Source organism: Choloepus didactylus, chromosome 18 (genome assembly GCF_015220235.1).
Source record: "Choloepus didactylus isolate mChoDid1 chromosome 18, mChoDid1.pri, whole genome shotgun sequence".
In the NCBI taxonomy this organism is placed as follows: domain Eukaryota; kingdom Metazoa; phylum Chordata; class Mammalia; order Pilosa; family Megalonychidae; genus Choloepus; species Choloepus didactylus.
This window is the reverse complement of record NC_051324.1, coordinates 36,844,782-36,863,754: the sequence shown is the minus strand read 5'-3', so window position 1 is coordinate 36,863,754 and position 18,973 is coordinate 36,844,782. Positions and strand designations below refer to the sequence as shown.

The window sequence follows — 18,973 nt, the reverse complement described above, 5'->3', positions numbered from 1 at the left end:
TGAATTTTAGAATAGTTCATAGCTTTCTCCTGTGAAAAGAAACAGTATATTTCTAAATACAAAAAAGAAGAGAAAGATTTTTACAATTATCACATACATGGAAAATGTTAATGTTCAAACAATCTTCAAACAATACCAAGATAGGTTGGCAAAACTTAATTTTTAAAACAGAAAATCTGAGAAGGATTTTAAACAAACAAGATTATGGCCTCAAAGAGTTTAGTCTTATTGGTAGTAAATTAGGATTAAAACAACACCTTTCAAAGCAAAATGAAAAGGGAAAACTACTACATATGACAAAATACTATTTTCCTAAAATGCTACCTCAGAAAAGTGGGTGTTGCTTCCTGTTAGAATCCTCACAAAGTCTCACATTACAAAGTACTTGCTATTACTTTAAATAAACACTAAGGGGCTATTTGGAACAGCCAAAATCAATGTTAGTTTTGGGTATTTAAAGAAGTCTTGAGATCAAATTCCACCATGACAGCATGAGGAGCTCTGGGCACCTGCTCTCTAAATCTCGGCATTCCTCCTGCCTTCCAGCTCAGCAAATGGAAACTGAACTCCAGAGTGGCGTATCTAAGAACACAGGGCTCCCTCTTTCTGCAGGTCTCAAGTAAGGGATGTCTGCCAGGGAGAGCTGATTAGATCAGCACTTCCAATCCTGCACCCAGCTATCTACCTTGTTACTGAGGCCAAAAAAGAGGGGTATCCCATGTTGCACACAGCCCACACTTCCAGAACAGGCCTCTACCTTGGGTGTGACATGCTATGAATACCTGAGGCTAGATAACCGCCCCCATCCCGCCCCCAGATTGTCCATAGGGAGAGGACGTTCCAGGCCAAAGAAAGCAATTCAAGAAGACCTGAGGCTAATGCTCCCCATGCCATCAAGCACTCAGCTTCTAAAGTGAGGGTGTCACTCAAGAGAAGCATGACATTATACCCCAGCTATGGAGTCCTGACTCAGAGATTGTTTTATGCACAGAAAGCTGGAATTTGCTCCCCAAAATAAACTAACTTCATTTTCAACAGTACACTGAGAATATGAATCTGAGGCATTTTGGAGGAGATGAGTAGATTCACTGAAGATTTAGAGGAAACTGTATGCTGGCTATTTTGCCAGAAAAAAAAAAAAAAACAGGGAGAGAAAATGCTGAGAGGAGCCCTTCTACAGTCAGAACAAATATCAAATGCTGACCACAGGAATTATACATTCAAAGGATCCCAAATTTGACCTGAGTAGTTTGTAGAGCAGTTATGCCCCAGGGCATTGTTGAAAACAATAAAGCAATCAGCCGGCAACCAGTGGAGCAACAGCTGGGTGTGGCCAGATAAAGAGACAAAGAGAAAGGCTGTGTATGGATACCTGAGAAGCAACATAAGGAACTTAAATCTGCCCTGAAGAAACAAGACTTTACTAAAGTAATCTAGCCAAAACAAAACAAACATGCAAGTAACAATAAAATGCCACTGGGGGGTGGAGGGTGGGTAAAGGGTGGGGGTGGGGTTAAGGGGAGTGTTAGCACTCAGAGTTGCTTCAATATCTCAACTAAAATGTCCAGTTTCCAAGAAAAAAATTATGACACAAGCAAAGAAGCAGGGAAGTATGACCCATACACAGGAAAATATAGGCAACAGAAATGGCCTGTGAAAGTGATGTTGGGACTAACAAAGACTAAAAAGTAGCCATTATAAACATGTTTAAAAAACTAAAAGAAACCATGACTTTTAAAAAGTATGATGATAATGTTAAATGCAATAGAGAATATCAATAAAGATATAGAAATTATTGAAAAGAAGCAAATGGAAATTTGGAGTTGAAATAATAGAACAACAAACGAAAACTAATCGAAAGGGCTCAACAGTAGATGTGAACTGTAAGAAGAATGAATCAGCAAACTTGAAGACGGATGGCTAGAGATTATGCAATGAGAAGAAATAGGAAACAGTGAAGAAAAATAAGCCTCAGAAAAATGAAGGCTATCTTCAAACTCACCTACATGTGATGGAAGTAGCTGAAGAAGAAGAGAGAAAGAAAGGAGCAGAATAAATATCGGAAGAAATAATAGCTGAAAATTTCTGAATTTTATTGAAAAGCAATATTCTACAGATCCAGGAAACTCAACAAACTCCAAATAGGATAACCACAAAGAAAGTCACAACAATACACCATAGTAAATAAAAACGGTGAGAGCCAAAACAAGGAGAAAATTGTGCAAGCAGCGAGAGAAAAAGAACTCATCACTAATGAAGGAAGTGAACCCAGTAAGATTAACATCTAATTTCTCATCAGAGAAAATGGAGGGAAGAAGGCAGTGGGATACCATATTCAAAGTGTTCAAAACAAAACAAAACAAAAACCCACCATAGAAAACCAAGAATCCTCTATCCAACAAAGCTATCTTTCAAAAATGAAAGTAAAATAAAGATATTCCCTGATAAACAGAAACAGAAAAAATATTGCTAGCAGACTTGTATTGTTGGAAACACTAAATAAAGTTCTTCAGCAGGAAAGGAAATGACCCCAGATAGTAATCAAATCCATGCAAAAGTCAATCAGCACCAGTAAAGTAACTATGTACTCATAAAAGACAGTTTAAGTACATTATTCCTTCTCTTTTTGTCTCACACCTGATTTAAAAAGCAATTATATAAGAAGATGGCAGAATAGGAGAGGCAGAGCAAATTTCTCCATAGACTAACTAGAGAAAAGGAAAAAATGACTGGGACAGCAATTCTTTCGTACGAGCAGTCAGAAAGGGACTTCTACATTATACAGGGAGGACCTGGATGAAAATGTGGACAAACTACAACAGAAAGGACGGGGTGAGTTAATTCAATCATGACTGTCCATAGGCCTGCCAGCCAGAGCGGATGAAGCAGCAACAGTGAACTCCCGCACTCCCATCTCTGCAAACAGCAGGGGACAACACTCTCCTCAGTCCTGAAGCTGGGAGTATTACTGGACCAAGGCAGTTTTGCCCGGTGAAGTCAAATGACCAATTTCTGAGACACCAGAGTTTCAAACAGAGAAGGAGTTTTAGTGCTAGGTGCACAGGAGAACAGATGGCCTATTGGTCCAAAATCGGTCTCCCCAAACTGCAATAATTTTGATAGTTTTATAGTATCAAGATGGGCAGATTTTAGGATAATGAGGACAGTGGCCCCAGATGATATAATTAGAAGTGAGCTAATCATCGAGCATGGACAGATTGATTACTTCCTTAGCCAAAGAATGTATGTAAGAACATAGCCTAAATATGATGATGGGCATGGTTTTTAGTATTATAGTAAGGAACAGGTGACTTGTAGGTTAAAGTCTAAGCTAATGCACCATGTCAGGCGGACCAATTTTGTTTAGATCCACCTTCGGTTATCAAAATAACTTTGGACTTGGGGTGGGTTAGTTCAGGGCTGACCCAAAACCCTTCATTAATAATGTGATTGTGAAAACCTTGTGGCTCACGTTCCCTTTACCCAGTGTAGGGACAGATGAGTAGAAAAATGCAGAAAAAAACAAATGAAAAATGGAGTGAGATGGGGGGGATGGAATGCATTGGGTGTTCTTTTTTACTTTTATTTTTATTCTGATTTTCATTCTTTTTCGAGTAAGGAAAATGTTCAAAAACTGTGGTGATGAATGTACAACTATATGATGGTACTGTGAACATTTGATTGTGCACCACGAATGACTGTATGCTATGTGAATATATCTGAATAAAACTGAATTAAAGAAAAAAAAAAAGAATACAAGGTAAAAAGTAAACAAAAAAAATTTTGAATGCTTCAATGCCTCAAAGGACTTTGCCAAAAAGGTGAAGAGGTAAACAACTCAACAGGAGAAAATATTTGGAAACCATATATATGATAAGGGTTTGATATTCAGTACATATAAAGAAATCCTACAACTCAACAACAAAGGCCAAACAATCCAATTACAAAATGGGCAAAAGATATGAAGACATTTTTCTGAAGAGAAAATACAAATGGCTAAAAAAGGACATGAAAACATGTTCATCTTGATTAGCTATTAGAGAACTGCAAATCAAAACCACAATAAGATATTTCACACCTATTAGAATTGCCTCTAATAAACAAACAGGGAACTACAAGTGTTGGAGAAGATGTGGAAAAATAGGACATATATTCACTACTGGTGGGAATGTGGTACAGCTGCTGTGGAAGACAGTTTGGCGGTTCCTCAGAAAACTTAATATTGATTTGGGCTATGATTTGGCAATTCCACTAATCAATATGGTATATACTTAGCCAATCTGAAAGGAGTGACACGAGCAGACATTTGCACACCAATGTTCACAGTGACATTATTCACAATTGCCAAAAGACGGAGAAAATTCAAGTGTCCATCAACAAATGAGTAGATGAACAGAACGTGCTATGTACATAAGATGGACTACTATGCAGCAGTAAGAAGGAATGAGGTCCTGAAGAATGTGATAACATGGATGAACCTTGGGGACATAATTTTGAGTGAAATAAGTCAGACATAAAAGGGTAGATATTGTATGATTCCACTAATATGAACCCTCTATAAAAGGAGTCTTAAAATGTAGAATACAGGGGACCTAGGGATAGAAAGAAGCTGGAGAAGGAGAAGCGGTTACCTAATAGGTACAGACTTGTTAATGAGGTTGAACTCAAATGTATGGGAATGGATAGAAGTGATGGTAGCATGTTGTGGGAATATTAAGTAATAGTGCCATTTTGAAGGTAAATATGACTGACAGGGGTTGTTTAACATCATATATCTCACCGATTAGCACTACAAATATAAATTAGTTCATGCACGAACTACTTCAGGGGTATGATGCTAGTCAAAGAGTTAATGTTAGAGTGGTATGTGGGAAAAACCACTTGTTATGTGCTGTGGGCTATATTTAACAGGAATACCTTACTAGTACCACACCAATAGCAGGGATAAATGAATGGGGTGGGATAAGAGTTACAAGGTACTGTGGGTTTTCACTCTGGCTTGGGGGTATCTGTTATTTTTTTTTCTGGAGCAATAAAAATTGTCTAAAATCAAGAGTGATCTTGACTGTACAACTAAGTGAGGATACTGTGAGACACTGTTGATTTTGGATAGAATATATGATATGTTAATATATCTCAACAAGATCTGCTGAATCAAAGAAATATATAAATAAACAGAAAGATTTAAATGCTAGAGAAAATATGGAGAGAGAGTTATAACTATTCAACGCTGCTAGGGTAGTCTCCACAGGAGACTAAATACAGGGTCATCACATGATTAGGTAATCCCATTATCAGGGATATATTCAGAAAAACTGAAAGCTGGGACTCAGACATTTACACAGCAATGTTTATGGCAGCATTACTCACATTAGCCAACAGCTGGAGATGGCCAAAGGGTACATCAACTCGATGGAATATCGTGCAACTACAGAAAGGAATGAAGTCATGAGACACGCAAGGGGGTGAATGAACTATGAGGACAATATGTTGAGCAAAATAAGACAGAAACAAAAGGACAAATAAAGTATGATTTCATTTAGAAAACACTTATAAGAAAATCAGGGGCCAAATTTTAAGTTCTTACAGCAGGCACATTTACTCCTGAGTTTTAAGTGTTATTTCTCAATTTTGAGAAGCTGTGCTCTATGTGTACAATCTGCTATTTTCCTGCAACTTTGGGTATCTGTGTGGCTCTGAAGACTCAGAAAGTCAGCATTACTCCATACAACAACTGTTAAAGAAGCCAAAAAGAGATCAAACTTCAATTAGAGATATGAAAGAAGCCTACCTGATTGTGACTAAGATAAATCAGAAAACAGGGTAAATGATGATGATATCTGTATTTTAAAAATTTACCTTTGTGAGAACAAAGGAAGAGATGTTTACTATGCCCAAAATTTAAATTTTCTATAGCATACAATCTAAGTCAACCTGTGAAGCCAGTTTATTTAATAAACAACCTAAACACATGGAGCCTAGAATAGGGAATGAGATCTTGTAATTCTGCATAGCTTAATGTAAAACCCTGATACATTCCAGAGTATGTTGGGCAGATAACAAAAAGTATTTGTAAGGTCCCTTGAAGGACCAGAGAAAACATATGGGACTTCTAAACTTCCACCTGGGAAATTTCTTATATTTTTTCAAGCATTAGGGACTCTCACCTGAATAAGCCAAGTCCTTGATCCTGAGACTTGCTCTTATGGAATTTTTTTCTGTAACGTGGAAGCAAACCCTACCTATAATTATGTCTAAGAGTCACTTCTAGAGAACCTTTTTATTGCCCAGATGTGCCCCGCCCCCTCTAAACCGAAACCTGCAAAAAAAAACTAATTACCCTCCCCTCTAGGTGGGACATGACTTCTAGGGGTGTAAGTTGCCCTGGCAATGTGGGACATGACTCCCAGGTAGGAGCCAGGCCATGGTTACATGGGAATGAGAAAGCCTTCAAGACCAAAAGGGTGAAAAGAAAGGAAACAAAATAAGGTTTCTGTGGCTAGGAAATTTCGAATAGAGTTGAGAAGCTGTTATCGAGGTCACTCTTATGCAAGTTTAAGCTAGGTATTGCAAATTGCCATGGTAGGTCATGCCCCAACAAACAGTATTCTTCAAAACCCTAAAGAATACCCAGCGCTATATCTGAGATTCTATAGAAGTTTCACTCACTAAAATTAATTTTTCAGAAACATAAAACCTCCAACTTTGTTCCTATGCCAGATAAGCCATGAAAGCCACAGATATTGATCTCTCCAAGAATATCAACCAGTTGCGAGATATCTCCTTACCCCACAATGTCAACCCCTCTTTTCAACATGAAGAAGTTAGAATGGTCATTGCCCAAATATCCTTGAAGACTGACAGAATGATCAAATGTAAGGGAGGAGATGTAACAGAGAAGATAGGTTTTAACAAATGATTATGACTAATGAATCACTGTATAGATATACCTTTTTAGTGTCTAGTGTACTACAACAGCTAGAAGGAAATAACTGACATTGTGGAACTGTAACCCATACCATATTTTAAAATTTGCTCTATAGCTACTTGTTAAATTGTGATTTGAAGGTTATCACTTTAGTGCATATGTTGTATTTTCACAATACACAATTTAAAAAAAAAGGAATTAAAGAAAACAATATAACTATAAAGTACTGTTGGGGCTACAACACAGAGAAGTGAAATATATTTGCCAATAGAAGTACAAAAGAGGTGGGTGGTTAGAAAGCTATATTGGACTAAAGAAATGACTCCAGACAGTAACTTGAAATTATAGGAATAACAGAAAAGGAATAAAAATGGTAAATAATAAAGTTAATATAACAAAAATTATAAACATATACTGCTGTTTCTTCTCTCAGCTTCACTAAAAGTAAAAATATTTATTCAAAGTATTATTCATAATAACACGTTGTTTGTAACATTTACAGATGTAATATGTATAACAATAATAGCACAAAAAAGGTGAGGCATGAATAGAGCTATATAAGTGCAACCCTTATATACTTCATGGGAATGAAGTTAGTATAAATTTGAAGCTGATTTTGATTAGTTAAAAATGTATATGGTGAACGTGAGAGAAACCACTAAAGAAATAATGCCAAAAAATAAAGAGAAAAAAACTCACTGAAAAAATTAAAATGCTACACTAGAAAATATTTGCTTAATGCAAAAGGAAGCAGAAGAGGAGGAATAGAGGAACAAAAAAAAAACAAAATAAAAAGTGAAAATGGCAGGCACAAAACCAACTATATCAACAACATTAAATGAAAATGGAATAATAAACAACCCAATCAAAAAATCAGATATTGTCAGATTGGATAAAAGCCAAGATCCAACAACATGCTATCTACAGCAGACAAACTTCAGAGACAAAGATACAAAAATACTGACAGTAAAAGAGTAGGAAAAGCTGGTGTGATTATACTACTATCAGACAAAATAAACTTTAAAACAAAAAGAAAGTGTTACTTGGTAAAGAGTGGCATTTTACAATGATAAAAGCATTAACCAATCAGAAAGATACAAGAATTATAAACATATGTGTACCTAACAGGAAAGCACCAACATAGAGCAAAAACTGACGATAGCTGGAAAGTTGGAAAGATGCTCAATATAATCCTTTAGGTGGAAAATGCTTAGTATAGCCTTTGGTAGCTAGAAAATATTTATTATAATCTCTTCACTCAAGCAGCTTTGATTCAAAGCCCTTGATGGAATAGCTTGCTGTTGATATAATCTCAAAAGTTTACTCTCTGTTCTTACTTACATTAACCAGACAGTAAAAGAGTAGGAAAAGCTGGTGTGATTATACTAGTATCAGACAAAATAAACTTTAAAACAAAAAGAGTTACTTGGTAAAGAGGGGCATTTTGTGGCCCAGTAAAATCAGCATCTTCTAACCTTGAAGGATGAAAAATCCAAAAAGGCCAGAACAGTCTGCAAAAGAAAGGAGGACCAGGTCTATATGTAGGAGCTGTCGGAACCCACACTGTGCTTAAGGACACAGCTGATAAATCACCACAGCTGGAAAAACAGGACATGCTGACCTAGCAAAAATGAAGCAGGTACTTCCTTATTTTCAATTCCTCTCTGCAACCCCTGCCATTTCTTTGTTTTGCTGGGCTATAAAACCTGAGTCCCCTTTTCTCACTTGGAACTGGTCTTGGAAAAATTTCCTCAGTTCCTTACATGTGCACCTGTAATAAAACTCATCTTTTCACCAAAGAGACTCATATCTCTGATTAGTGCTGGAGAGGGTAGATCAAACTATTGAAAGCAGTGGTCCTTCCAGTGTCACTGACAGAAATCAAAGGAGAAATAAAGAATTCAACAATAATAGTTGGAAACTTCCATATCCCACTTTCAGCAATAAATAGAACATATAAGCAGAGATCAGCAAGGAAATACAAGAAAGATCTCAAATTAATAACCTGACATTCCACTTGGAAAGAAGAGAAAACTAAACCTAAAGGAAGCAAAAGGAAGGGTAGAAATTAATGAAAGAGAGAATAGAAAAGCAACAGTGAATAGCAAAGAAAAGATCAACAAAATTGGCAAACCTTTAAGCTAGATTGCCCAAGGAAAAGAGGTAAGTCGAATTATTAGATACAGAAATGAAAGGATATCCCCTTTGACCATACTGAAATAAAAAGGAATAAAAAGGAATATTATGAACAGAACGTTTGTAAGTCAATAAAGTAGGTAACATAGTTGAAATGGACATATTCCTAGAAATAAAACTACTGAAACTGACTCAAGAACAATCTGAACAGACTTATAATAAGTAAAGAGACTGAACTGCTAATCAAAAAAGCACCCACAAGGAAAACCCCAGACAAGATGGTGTCACTGATGAATTCTATCAAACATGTAAAGAAGGATACTACTTCTTCACAAACTCTTCCTAAAAACTGAAGAGTAGGAAACACTTCTCAACTCGTTCTCTTCTCAAATCAAATTCTTATGAATATGGATTAAAAAAAAATCATCAACAAAATACTAACAAATTGAATCTAGCAACATATAAAAAGACTTATACACTACGACCAATTGAAATTTAACCTGGGAATATATGCTTGGGTTATCATCTGAAAATCATTTAATACACCAAATAAAATAAAAAACAAAAAATACTTGATCATCTTAATAAATGCAGAAAAAAGCATTTAATAAAATTCATACCTCTCATGATAAAATATACCTAATAAACTAGGAATAAAAGGGCACTTTCTCAACTGGATAAAGTGCATGAATGAAAAATGCACAGCTAATGTCATATCAATGGTGTTTTCCCCTTAAGATCAGGAACAAGACAAAAATGTCCACCTTCACTGTTTCTATTCATTGTTGTATTAGAGGTTCTAGCCTGGGCAATTAGGCAAGAACAAAAAATAAAAGACATCCAAATTGGAAAGGAAGAAGTAAAAAAATTAACACTATGGGCAGGTGACGTGATATTGTATTTAAGAAATCCTAAAGAATCCACTAAAAATTACTGATACAAATAAATTCAACAAAGTTGCAAGATACAAGATCAATATACACCGCTCAACTGTATTTCTATGTACTTGCAATGAACTGTATTTCTATACACTTGCAATGAACAATCTAAAAAGGATATTAAGAAAACTCCATTAACAATAGCATCAAAAAGAAAATACTTAGACATACTCTAAAAACTATTCAACACTGCTGTAAGAAATTAATTCGACCTAAATAAATAGAAACACATTTTGTGCTCACAGATTTGAAGTCTTAAAATAGTTAAGATAGCAATACTCCTCAAATGATACACAGTACAATGCAATTCACATCAGGATCTCATCCGACTTCTCTGAAGAAACTGACAAGCTGATGTTGCAAATGACCCAGAACAGCAAAAACCATCTTAAAAGAAGAAGGGCAAAGTTGGAGGACCCACACTTCCCTATTTCAGAACTTATTTAAAAAGAAAGAGTAATCAAAACACCGTGCTATGGCCTAAGGACAGGCATAGCAATCAATAAAACAGAGCTGAATACTGGCATGACTTGTTTTATTGTGTTTCACTTTATTGCACTTCACAGATACTGCATTTTACAAACGAAGGTTTATAAAACTCTGTATCGAGCAAGTGTATTGGTGCCATTTTTCCAACAGAATTTGTTCACTTTGTGTCACATTTTAATTAAGGTATGTACATTGTTTTTTTTAACACATAATGCTTAAATTTTATATGTACTGAGAAACCAAAAATTTCATTAGACTTGCTTTATTGTCATATTTACTTTATTGCAGTGGTCTGGAACAGAATCCACAAGATCTCCAAGAGATGCCTGTACAGAAATAAACCGATGTGTTTATACTCAGTTTCCACAATGATGCCAAGACCATTCAATGGGGAAGGAATGGTCTTTTTAACAAATGATGCTGGGAACAGAAGCTAAACAATGAAGACGAACCCTTACCTTACATCATACACGAAAATTAACTCAAAAATAGATTAAAGGCCTAAATTTAAGAGCTAAAATCATAAAACTCTTATGAGGACAATGTAGGGTTAAGTCTGGCAATGTTTTCTTTAAAATGACACCAAAAGCACAGGCAAAAAAAGAAAAAAATAAACAAATTGGACTCGATCAAAATTAGGGTTTTTGTCCATCAAAGGATACTATCAAGAGAGTGAAAGACTACCCACAAAATGGGAGAAAATATTTGCATGCTTGCATGATCTACTTCTAATGTATGACACTGGTACAAAAAGTTAACAACAAAGTGGTATAAGAGAAAAACTACCTACTGCATATTATAGACTGTATTTAATAGGAATACCTTACCAGTACCACACTAATATTACGGATAAATAATCAGGGGCCGAGAAGAGCTTTGGGGTGTTTTGGGTTATGATAATTGTTTAAAATTGAGAGTGAAGATGATTATACAAATAAGTGAAGATAATATGAGACACTGATTGTTTACCTTGGACAGAATATATGCAACATGAAATTAGAAACCCCTACTTATCAAGCCCTTGATCTTGAGGCATGTTCTTGTGAAACTTATGGCTGTTAAGGGGAGGCTAAGCCTACCTCAGATGTGGTCTTCTCTCTCTAAGCCCAACTCTGCAAATAAATTCATTACCCTTCCCCTATGTGGGACATGACTCTCAGGAATGAGCCTGGCCCTGTCATCGAGGGACTGAAATGCCTTCTTGACCAAAAGAAGGAAAAAAAAGGTAACAAAATAAGGTTTCAGTGGCTAAGAGATTTCAAATAGAGCTGAGAGGCTATCCTGGAGGCTACTCTTATGCAAGCCCCAGCTAGATATTTCATATGGCCACAGTAAGTCCAGCCCTAACCCAAAAATAATAAAGAATACCTAGGTCTCCATCTGAGAATCTATAAAAGTTTCATAACATTTATTTCTTAGCAACTTAAATCCTCCAGAGTGTTCCTATGCCACATAAGTCCCAAAACCCAGAGGCAACAGCCTCTTCAAGAATACCAATCAGGTGTGTCCTCCATCGCCATAATGTTGACCATTTCAATATGAACAAGTTAGGGTGGTCATTGCCCAGATATCACTGAAGATTAAGAAAGCAATCAAAAAAGAGGGAGGCGCAGCAACAGACAAGATAGGTTTTAACAGAGAATTACGAGCACTGAATCTTTATATAGTTTTTTTTTTTTAGTTTCTAAGGTATTAGGATAGCTAGAAGGAAATAACTGATGTGGAACTATAATCCAAAACATTCTTTAAAATTTGCTCTATGGCTACTTGTTAAATTGTACTTTGAAAGCTGTCACCTTTCTGCATATATATTGTATTTCACAATAAGGAAATAACCGAATTATGGAACTGTAACCCATAACACTCTTTGAAGTCTGCTTTCCAACTAGTTGTTAAGTTGTACTTTGAAAATTATCACTTTTCTGTATATATGTTATATTTCACAATAAAAAATATAAAAAAAATATAGTTAAAATAGCAAATCTTATGTTATACACACACAAAAAGGACTTAAGAGTTAGATTTAACAAATCTGGGATAACTTCAGCAATAAAATAAATAATGATAATAAAAGATTAAACCACTTAATAATATAAGAACCCATGAGTCCATACTAATGAAATTATTTAGTTAATTAATTCGGATGAGGAAGCGCTTCCTTAAGAGTAAAAATCCAACTAAAGAATGTAGAAGTAATAATGGAATTAGAAGAATCACCACTTGGCAAGCAACATAAGTAATCAGTTTCTGGCAAGAATCATCATTATATGCTAAAATTAGTGGGCAAACGTATGATGAGAAATAGGATATATAGTCTCAAAACATCTCCTCATAAGATACCTACTAATTACAATAGGAAAAATAGCAACTTTTATACAGTGGAGAAACCAGGCAGACAAGCACATTGACCAAATGATTAAAATTAGCATCATCAGTAATGGGTCCAATGTGCCTCCCAATATCATGTACTGAGGACAACAGGATCACTTCTACAGTATTCCTGCCAAAAGTGCTTAACCTCAATCTAATCATGAGAAAAAATGAGACAAATCCAAATTGTGGGCCTTTTTACAAACAAACTAACCTGTACTCCTCAAAAGAGTGTCATGAAAGACATGTTAAAAAAAAAAAGACTAAAAGATCCAGATTGGTGCAGACCAAAGAGCTGTAACATCATGTGATACTGGACTGGATCCCAAACCAGACAACGGACATTAGTGGTTTAACAGGAAAAATTTTTAAAAGGTGGTAGATTAGTATTACATCAATGTTAATTTCCTGATTTTAATAATTATACTGTAGTTATATAAGAAACATCCTCATTTTTAGGAAATACACATTTAAGTATAGTCACTTAATCACAATAGTCTCAGAAAAAATTGTATGTAGGGAAAGAATGTTTAACAAATCAAGTATGGTAAAATGCTAACATTTGTGGTCTCAGAAAAAATTGTATGTAGGGAAAGAATGTTTAACAAATCAAGTATGGTAAAATGCTAACATTTGTGGAATCTAGGTGAAGGGAATATGGGAATTATTCATATTATTTTTGTAACATTTGTTAGGTCTGAAATAACTTAAAATTAAAAAACAAAAACTCTTAACTTAGAACTGGGAAAAGTTGGTTGAGTTGTAGTTTTCTGATCAATTTTAAGATTCAGACTTTCCTTCAAGTTCCTTTATTTATAATGAGAAAAAAACTGCTGAATATACCCCACTTTTAGGCCTGAGATAATTAATTGACTCCTACTAATTACCAGTCAGAAGATTTATAGTGGTAGTCAATACGAATGAGTCACTCACATAGTTTCTTCATCAATGTCATTTTCCTCTGTGTTACTTGTTGCTGTTGAACTGGCAGAAGAACTGCTGCCATCAAGGTGATTTACTTCATCTTCACCAACAAGATCCAGATCCAGATCTCCATCTGAAAGCTCATGCTATATTAAAGCAAAAAAAAACAAGGTTTCCTTCCCAAATGTTTATACTCAGTTAATTATCTCACCCAGCCCATGAACCAAGTCCCAAGAAATAACCCAGTCATCAGAATTCTCTGCTTCTATGGCAAGGCTACTGGGCCCTAAAGAGAACAATCATACAACCTCATTAATTGGTACCACCAGATAAACATTTTAAACCATCATCTCTCAAGGATTTCTATAAACTCCCTATCTGCACAGAAGAATATATAGATCATTAATTATAAACTCACCCAACTTTCAGCTGCCCAGCTGCAAACTCCACCTTTCTTTTACCTCTTTCTGTCAAAGGTTAAATGAACATTCCCCTGAGTGTTCCATATCAATCTCTGTTATCTCCTTAAAATATTTTGTTTTCTTCATTCCCTAATCTTTAACATCTCTCCTCAATGGCTCCTTGATTTCAACATATAACACAAATCTCTCATCTTGGAAGTAACTACTATAAAAAAACCTTCGCTTGTCTCTGCAGCCCTGTCTTGCTTTAAAGAATAACCACTGCTACCTGTTTCATTTTTTGAATTGTTATTCTAGTTGTTTTTTAGCTAAGACAAAATCTGACAATTTCCAAAATCCTAAATCATACCACCTAATTATGCAATGATATGGTAGCTACTAGTTTCAGAGAATGGAAATAGGACGTATTTTTTAAAATATCCACACTTTCTATAGTTTAATTTCAAGAATGTATGTCACAGATATTAGTACAGCTCTCTACAATAGAGAAATTTTTTGAACCCTGAAAAGTTTTGATTCAACATCTTCTGAACACTTACAGAAGGCCATACTAATAATGAAAATCCATGAACAATATTTTCAGCACTTTGATTCCCCTACATTATACTGGAAACCATGATACTATTATTTCTCTTATCAAACACAAAAAGAATCTAAAGCAAGTCTAATTATTACATGATAATCTTCATTCTGAATCTTCTCCTCATCTTCTTCATCCTCTTTGACCTCTCTTACAGAAGCTGTAGTAGGACCACTCTCAAGAAGCATATCAGAGCTTGAACCAGACTTCTTAGCTCGTGTCTCTGGACCATCATCATTTTGTGGGCTAACATGACTATCTGGTGGAGACAAATCTCTTGATTTCTGAGTTCGAGACAGTTCAATGGTAAGTCTCTTTTAAAACAAGAACACCACAAATAAACATTAGTCATAATTAGTGCTTAACTGGTACAGTAATAAATGTCTCAAGTAAAAAAAGTGTATCCATATGTTTCCAATCATTTCATAAACCATCTCTCTCACTCCCTTCCTGCCCTTTGCTTACAGAAAAAATCCATGACAAATAATTGGTACACCATTTATTTTTTTCATTTTTCTCCTTTCATGTCTAGCCCAAGCTACACATACAATTAGCAAACTGCATAGTATACACAGTCAGCTGGTTATATAGTACACTTAAAAAAAAACTCTGAAAGTATGTATTTATTAATATTTTCCTCCTTCATCTTTTAACCACTCTAAATACCCCCAAACCTCTCACCCACCTCATACCAATTTCCATTGTGGGAAAGAAACATTCCTTACATAATTCAGTTTACCATTATAAAATAAAAATTCATTAAGTGATCCAGCCCAGTGCTCAAATTCAACAGAGACTTCATAATGAGCATCTTTCAGTTGTACTATAACTTAGGATCCTATAAATCCAAGACAGCATGGGGACAAGAAATACCCAAGTAACTGAGAGAAACACAAAGTTCACCTCAAATTAGAATAGGTACTGTCCAGTACAAATTTATGCAATGATGGAAATGTGCATCTGTGATGCCCAACATAGTAGTCACTAAATGGGGCCACTGAGCATTTAAAATGTGGCTAGTGCAACTAAAGAAGTGAATTTTTAAAATTTCAATTAATTTAAAATTAAATAGCCACATGTGATTAGTGGCTACTGAAATGGATAGTGCAGAACTAAAGGCTCAAAAGTGGTGAGGCTGGAGAACAGTATACCTGAATTCTTTCTACAAGAATGCAGACAACAAGAAAAAGCCTAAATCCAATTACAATCACAGTAAGTGAAAGAATCAAAATGAAACATTAAACCCAAAATGTATGCTGTTTGCTTACCTCCTTAAGATTGTTTATTTGTTGGATATAACTAGTCTGTGCAGCTTCCAACTGAGTGATATACCAATGCTGGTCTCGGCATTTTTGAAAAAAAGTTGGTGATCGCACCTGAAATCTTAGAAGAAAAACAGCATGTGAAAAAATAATCCAAACAGTAAAATATCATCAAACTAGCCTTAAATCTCCAACTACAAATTCTACTAGGATTGTTGGGTATGTTGGTTATTTGCTTATGGTATAAGGCCAAAATGTAAATAAACTCAGAGATTCTGGAATTCACCATTTATACACGTAGTACACAAATTATAATGACATAAGGTTCTGAAAGCTCATCTATAAATCAGCTGTCTAAACTCAAACTGTATTCTTCTAAAGAAATAACCTTATAAATAGTGGTTAAACTCCCAAGTTAACCTACATAATATCGTTCAAATGAAACAATCAAGTTGGGAAGGCAGAGGAAGATGACCCTTTCCCACCCCTTTCTTGCCTACGTCAGGCCATACAACAATAGAAAAAGTCTGTTTTAGGAAATTCTCTTTTTATTTTCTTCTTCCATCTAATGGTTCCCATATTAACTGTCCTGCAGGGTCAATCACTCAGGACTGCTTAACTGTCACCCAAAGAGTTTCTGCAGTATCCCCAAAGCCTCCAGATAGCTGCCTAAAATCGAAACTCCCCATATCACAATATGGCTTATTTCAGCCAGGGTTAGGAAAAAAGCAAGTTTCTATATTAAATCATATCAATGCATAGATGATAAATCCTAATATATCCAGAGGTAACCATTTTAAAAAAATTAAGTTATTAAAGCAAACCAATACAACCTTTGTTATATAGCCTAGAATGATTCCACTTAGAGTGAAAAAGAAAATTACAGTACATATGCAAAGATGCTTTTGAAGAAAGGAAATGCTACAAGGAAAGTAATTTGGAAGTCTGCAAACCACTCTTCCAGCCTTGCCACCCATATTTTAGCTTCCAGTCAGATTTTTCTGGGATTTTAGAGGTAGTGTAGGAAACTACTGTCTATCTAACTCTTATCTGCAGCAGATACCCATTTTTACTCAAGGACATTCATACATCAGAAGGCATGGATGATTCACTTCACCACCATTCTAAGTGGAGACGGGGCATTGGTAACACACGAGTGAGACTTATTTAAGAATATTATTTTCTTTGCATGATTGATAAAACCACCAAACGACATTATTTTTAATATATATATATATATCGTTAAAACTAAAGCAAGCAGCAGGTAAAATTTCTTAACTTTCACCTTTAATCAAAGGAAGAACAAGACAAGTATATATAATTCATACACAGCTATTGAAAACCCTTAAATAATTGTCTAAGTACATATAAAAATCCATTAGAACTGTGAATTAACTGAAGTTTGAATTCTGAGTAATTATCTCATGAAATAAATATTCTGAGTAACAGGATAATTAAAAGCCCCCTCTCCATGAACCCAATAGCAATTTATTTATAAATATTACAGCAGTATCTGGCAGAATAGTAAATTGTATTTTGTATTTCATCTTGAATTCCCTGAGGACAAAGACCAAGTTTTATTCCTCTCTTATCATAAGCCCAGTACCAGGCACATGGCACACACTCAATAAAGATTGCTGGATAAATGATAATTAAACACTACAACAGAAATCCATTCCTGGAATTTACATGTACGTCCATACGTAAAACCTTTGTTATAAACAGGGAAGGTCTAAATAAAGAATTGGAGGTTGGGCTCAATTTCACTAAAATAAGAAACACTCTCTCACAGATTGCCCCTAGAAAGATTCAACATTGCTACAACTCCACTAAAGGGACAACTAGGGCTATAAAAAAATGGCTGTTTTGTAGGTTGGTAAAATTGATATTTTAATAATTTTGCATTCAATCTCTATGGCTGACATATAAAAGAGCAACAAAGATTTCTCTCGGTGGATAATTTTTTTAAAAACTGAAAATTTATAATCTGAAACTAAAGTAAGTTTGTTTTTATCAACTTTCATCTGTCTCTCTACTTTTAAACTGTTGTTACCTAGAAAGAACGCGAAGTCTTTTCGGTAACTAAACTTGTAAATTCAGTCACTCAAATATAATACACAATGTTAACTGAAAAAATAAACTGGGGCAGGATTTCCTGTTTTATGGAATTACCAACTACATGTCAACCACATTCCTGACTAGGTTTTATTCACAGACTACACAGAACTCCTGCAATGAAATGGTTAAGAAAAAGGTAAGATTAGTGAGTATGAATTTCAATATTCATCTTTGTTAAGTGCCAATAACATTATTTCCTTCATGAAAAAAGCCAAAATATTCCATTTTTCTTATTACCTTAAAATTACTGTATCATTTTGTCGATTTAAGTATCCTTCATTTGCAAGTAAGTCCAAACGGAAAAATCTATTATAACCCCAGCATTCTCCAACTTCAAAGTCAGAAGCAAATTCTCGAATGATATTTTTAGTAGGATCATTGCAAGACTGATGAACCATCTCTACACGATATTCATATCTAAAATGGAAAAACAAGCTATTATTATGGAGTTAGTAAAGTAATAAAAAAAGACAGACTCAACTAAACATTAAGTAAAGTCAGTAATTATCTGCAAAGAAAGTTACCAATATATACAGCTACATTCCTTTCAGAAAGGATTGTATCAAATTCACAGAAACAGCAGTATTGTGAATGAGCTATGAAACGTGACCAGCAGTAGATTCTTTTTTCCTCTTAAAAATGTTTATCAATCTAACAGATATAAAACAGTACCTCAAAAAGTAAATAAATTTCATATAAAATAGTACTTCAAATTTGCTGTTTGTTATACTAGCAATGCTAAATATTTTCACATATTTGTAACTTATATTTTCTCACATATGAATATTCAGTCAAGTCGATTATTC

General features: G+C 34.9%; 1 protein-coding gene across 10 annotated transcripts in view; it reads right to left on the bottom strand.

The window, feature by feature from the left end:
• TRIM37 (tripartite motif containing 37) overlaps positions 1-18,973 on the bottom strand; it is a 230,264-nt gene that overhangs the window by 112,134 nt on the left and 99,157 nt on the right. For all 10 annotated transcript variants that reach the window (XR_005212803.1, XM_037810100.1, XM_037810101.1 and 7 more), the window contains exons 13-16: positions 18,405-18,584; positions 16,056-16,170; positions 14,883-15,101; positions 13,795-13,931 (exon numbers count right to left, since the gene is read on the bottom strand). Coding sequence is in view for 9 of the 10 variants with exons in the window: in XM_037810100.1 (XP_037666028.1) it covers positions 13,795-13,931; positions 14,883-15,101; positions 16,056-16,170; positions 18,405-18,584 (651 nt within the window). In the remaining variant the exon portion in view is untranslated. The remainder of the gene's footprint in view (positions 1-13,794; positions 13,932-14,882; positions 15,102-16,055; positions 16,171-18,404; positions 18,585-18,973) is intronic.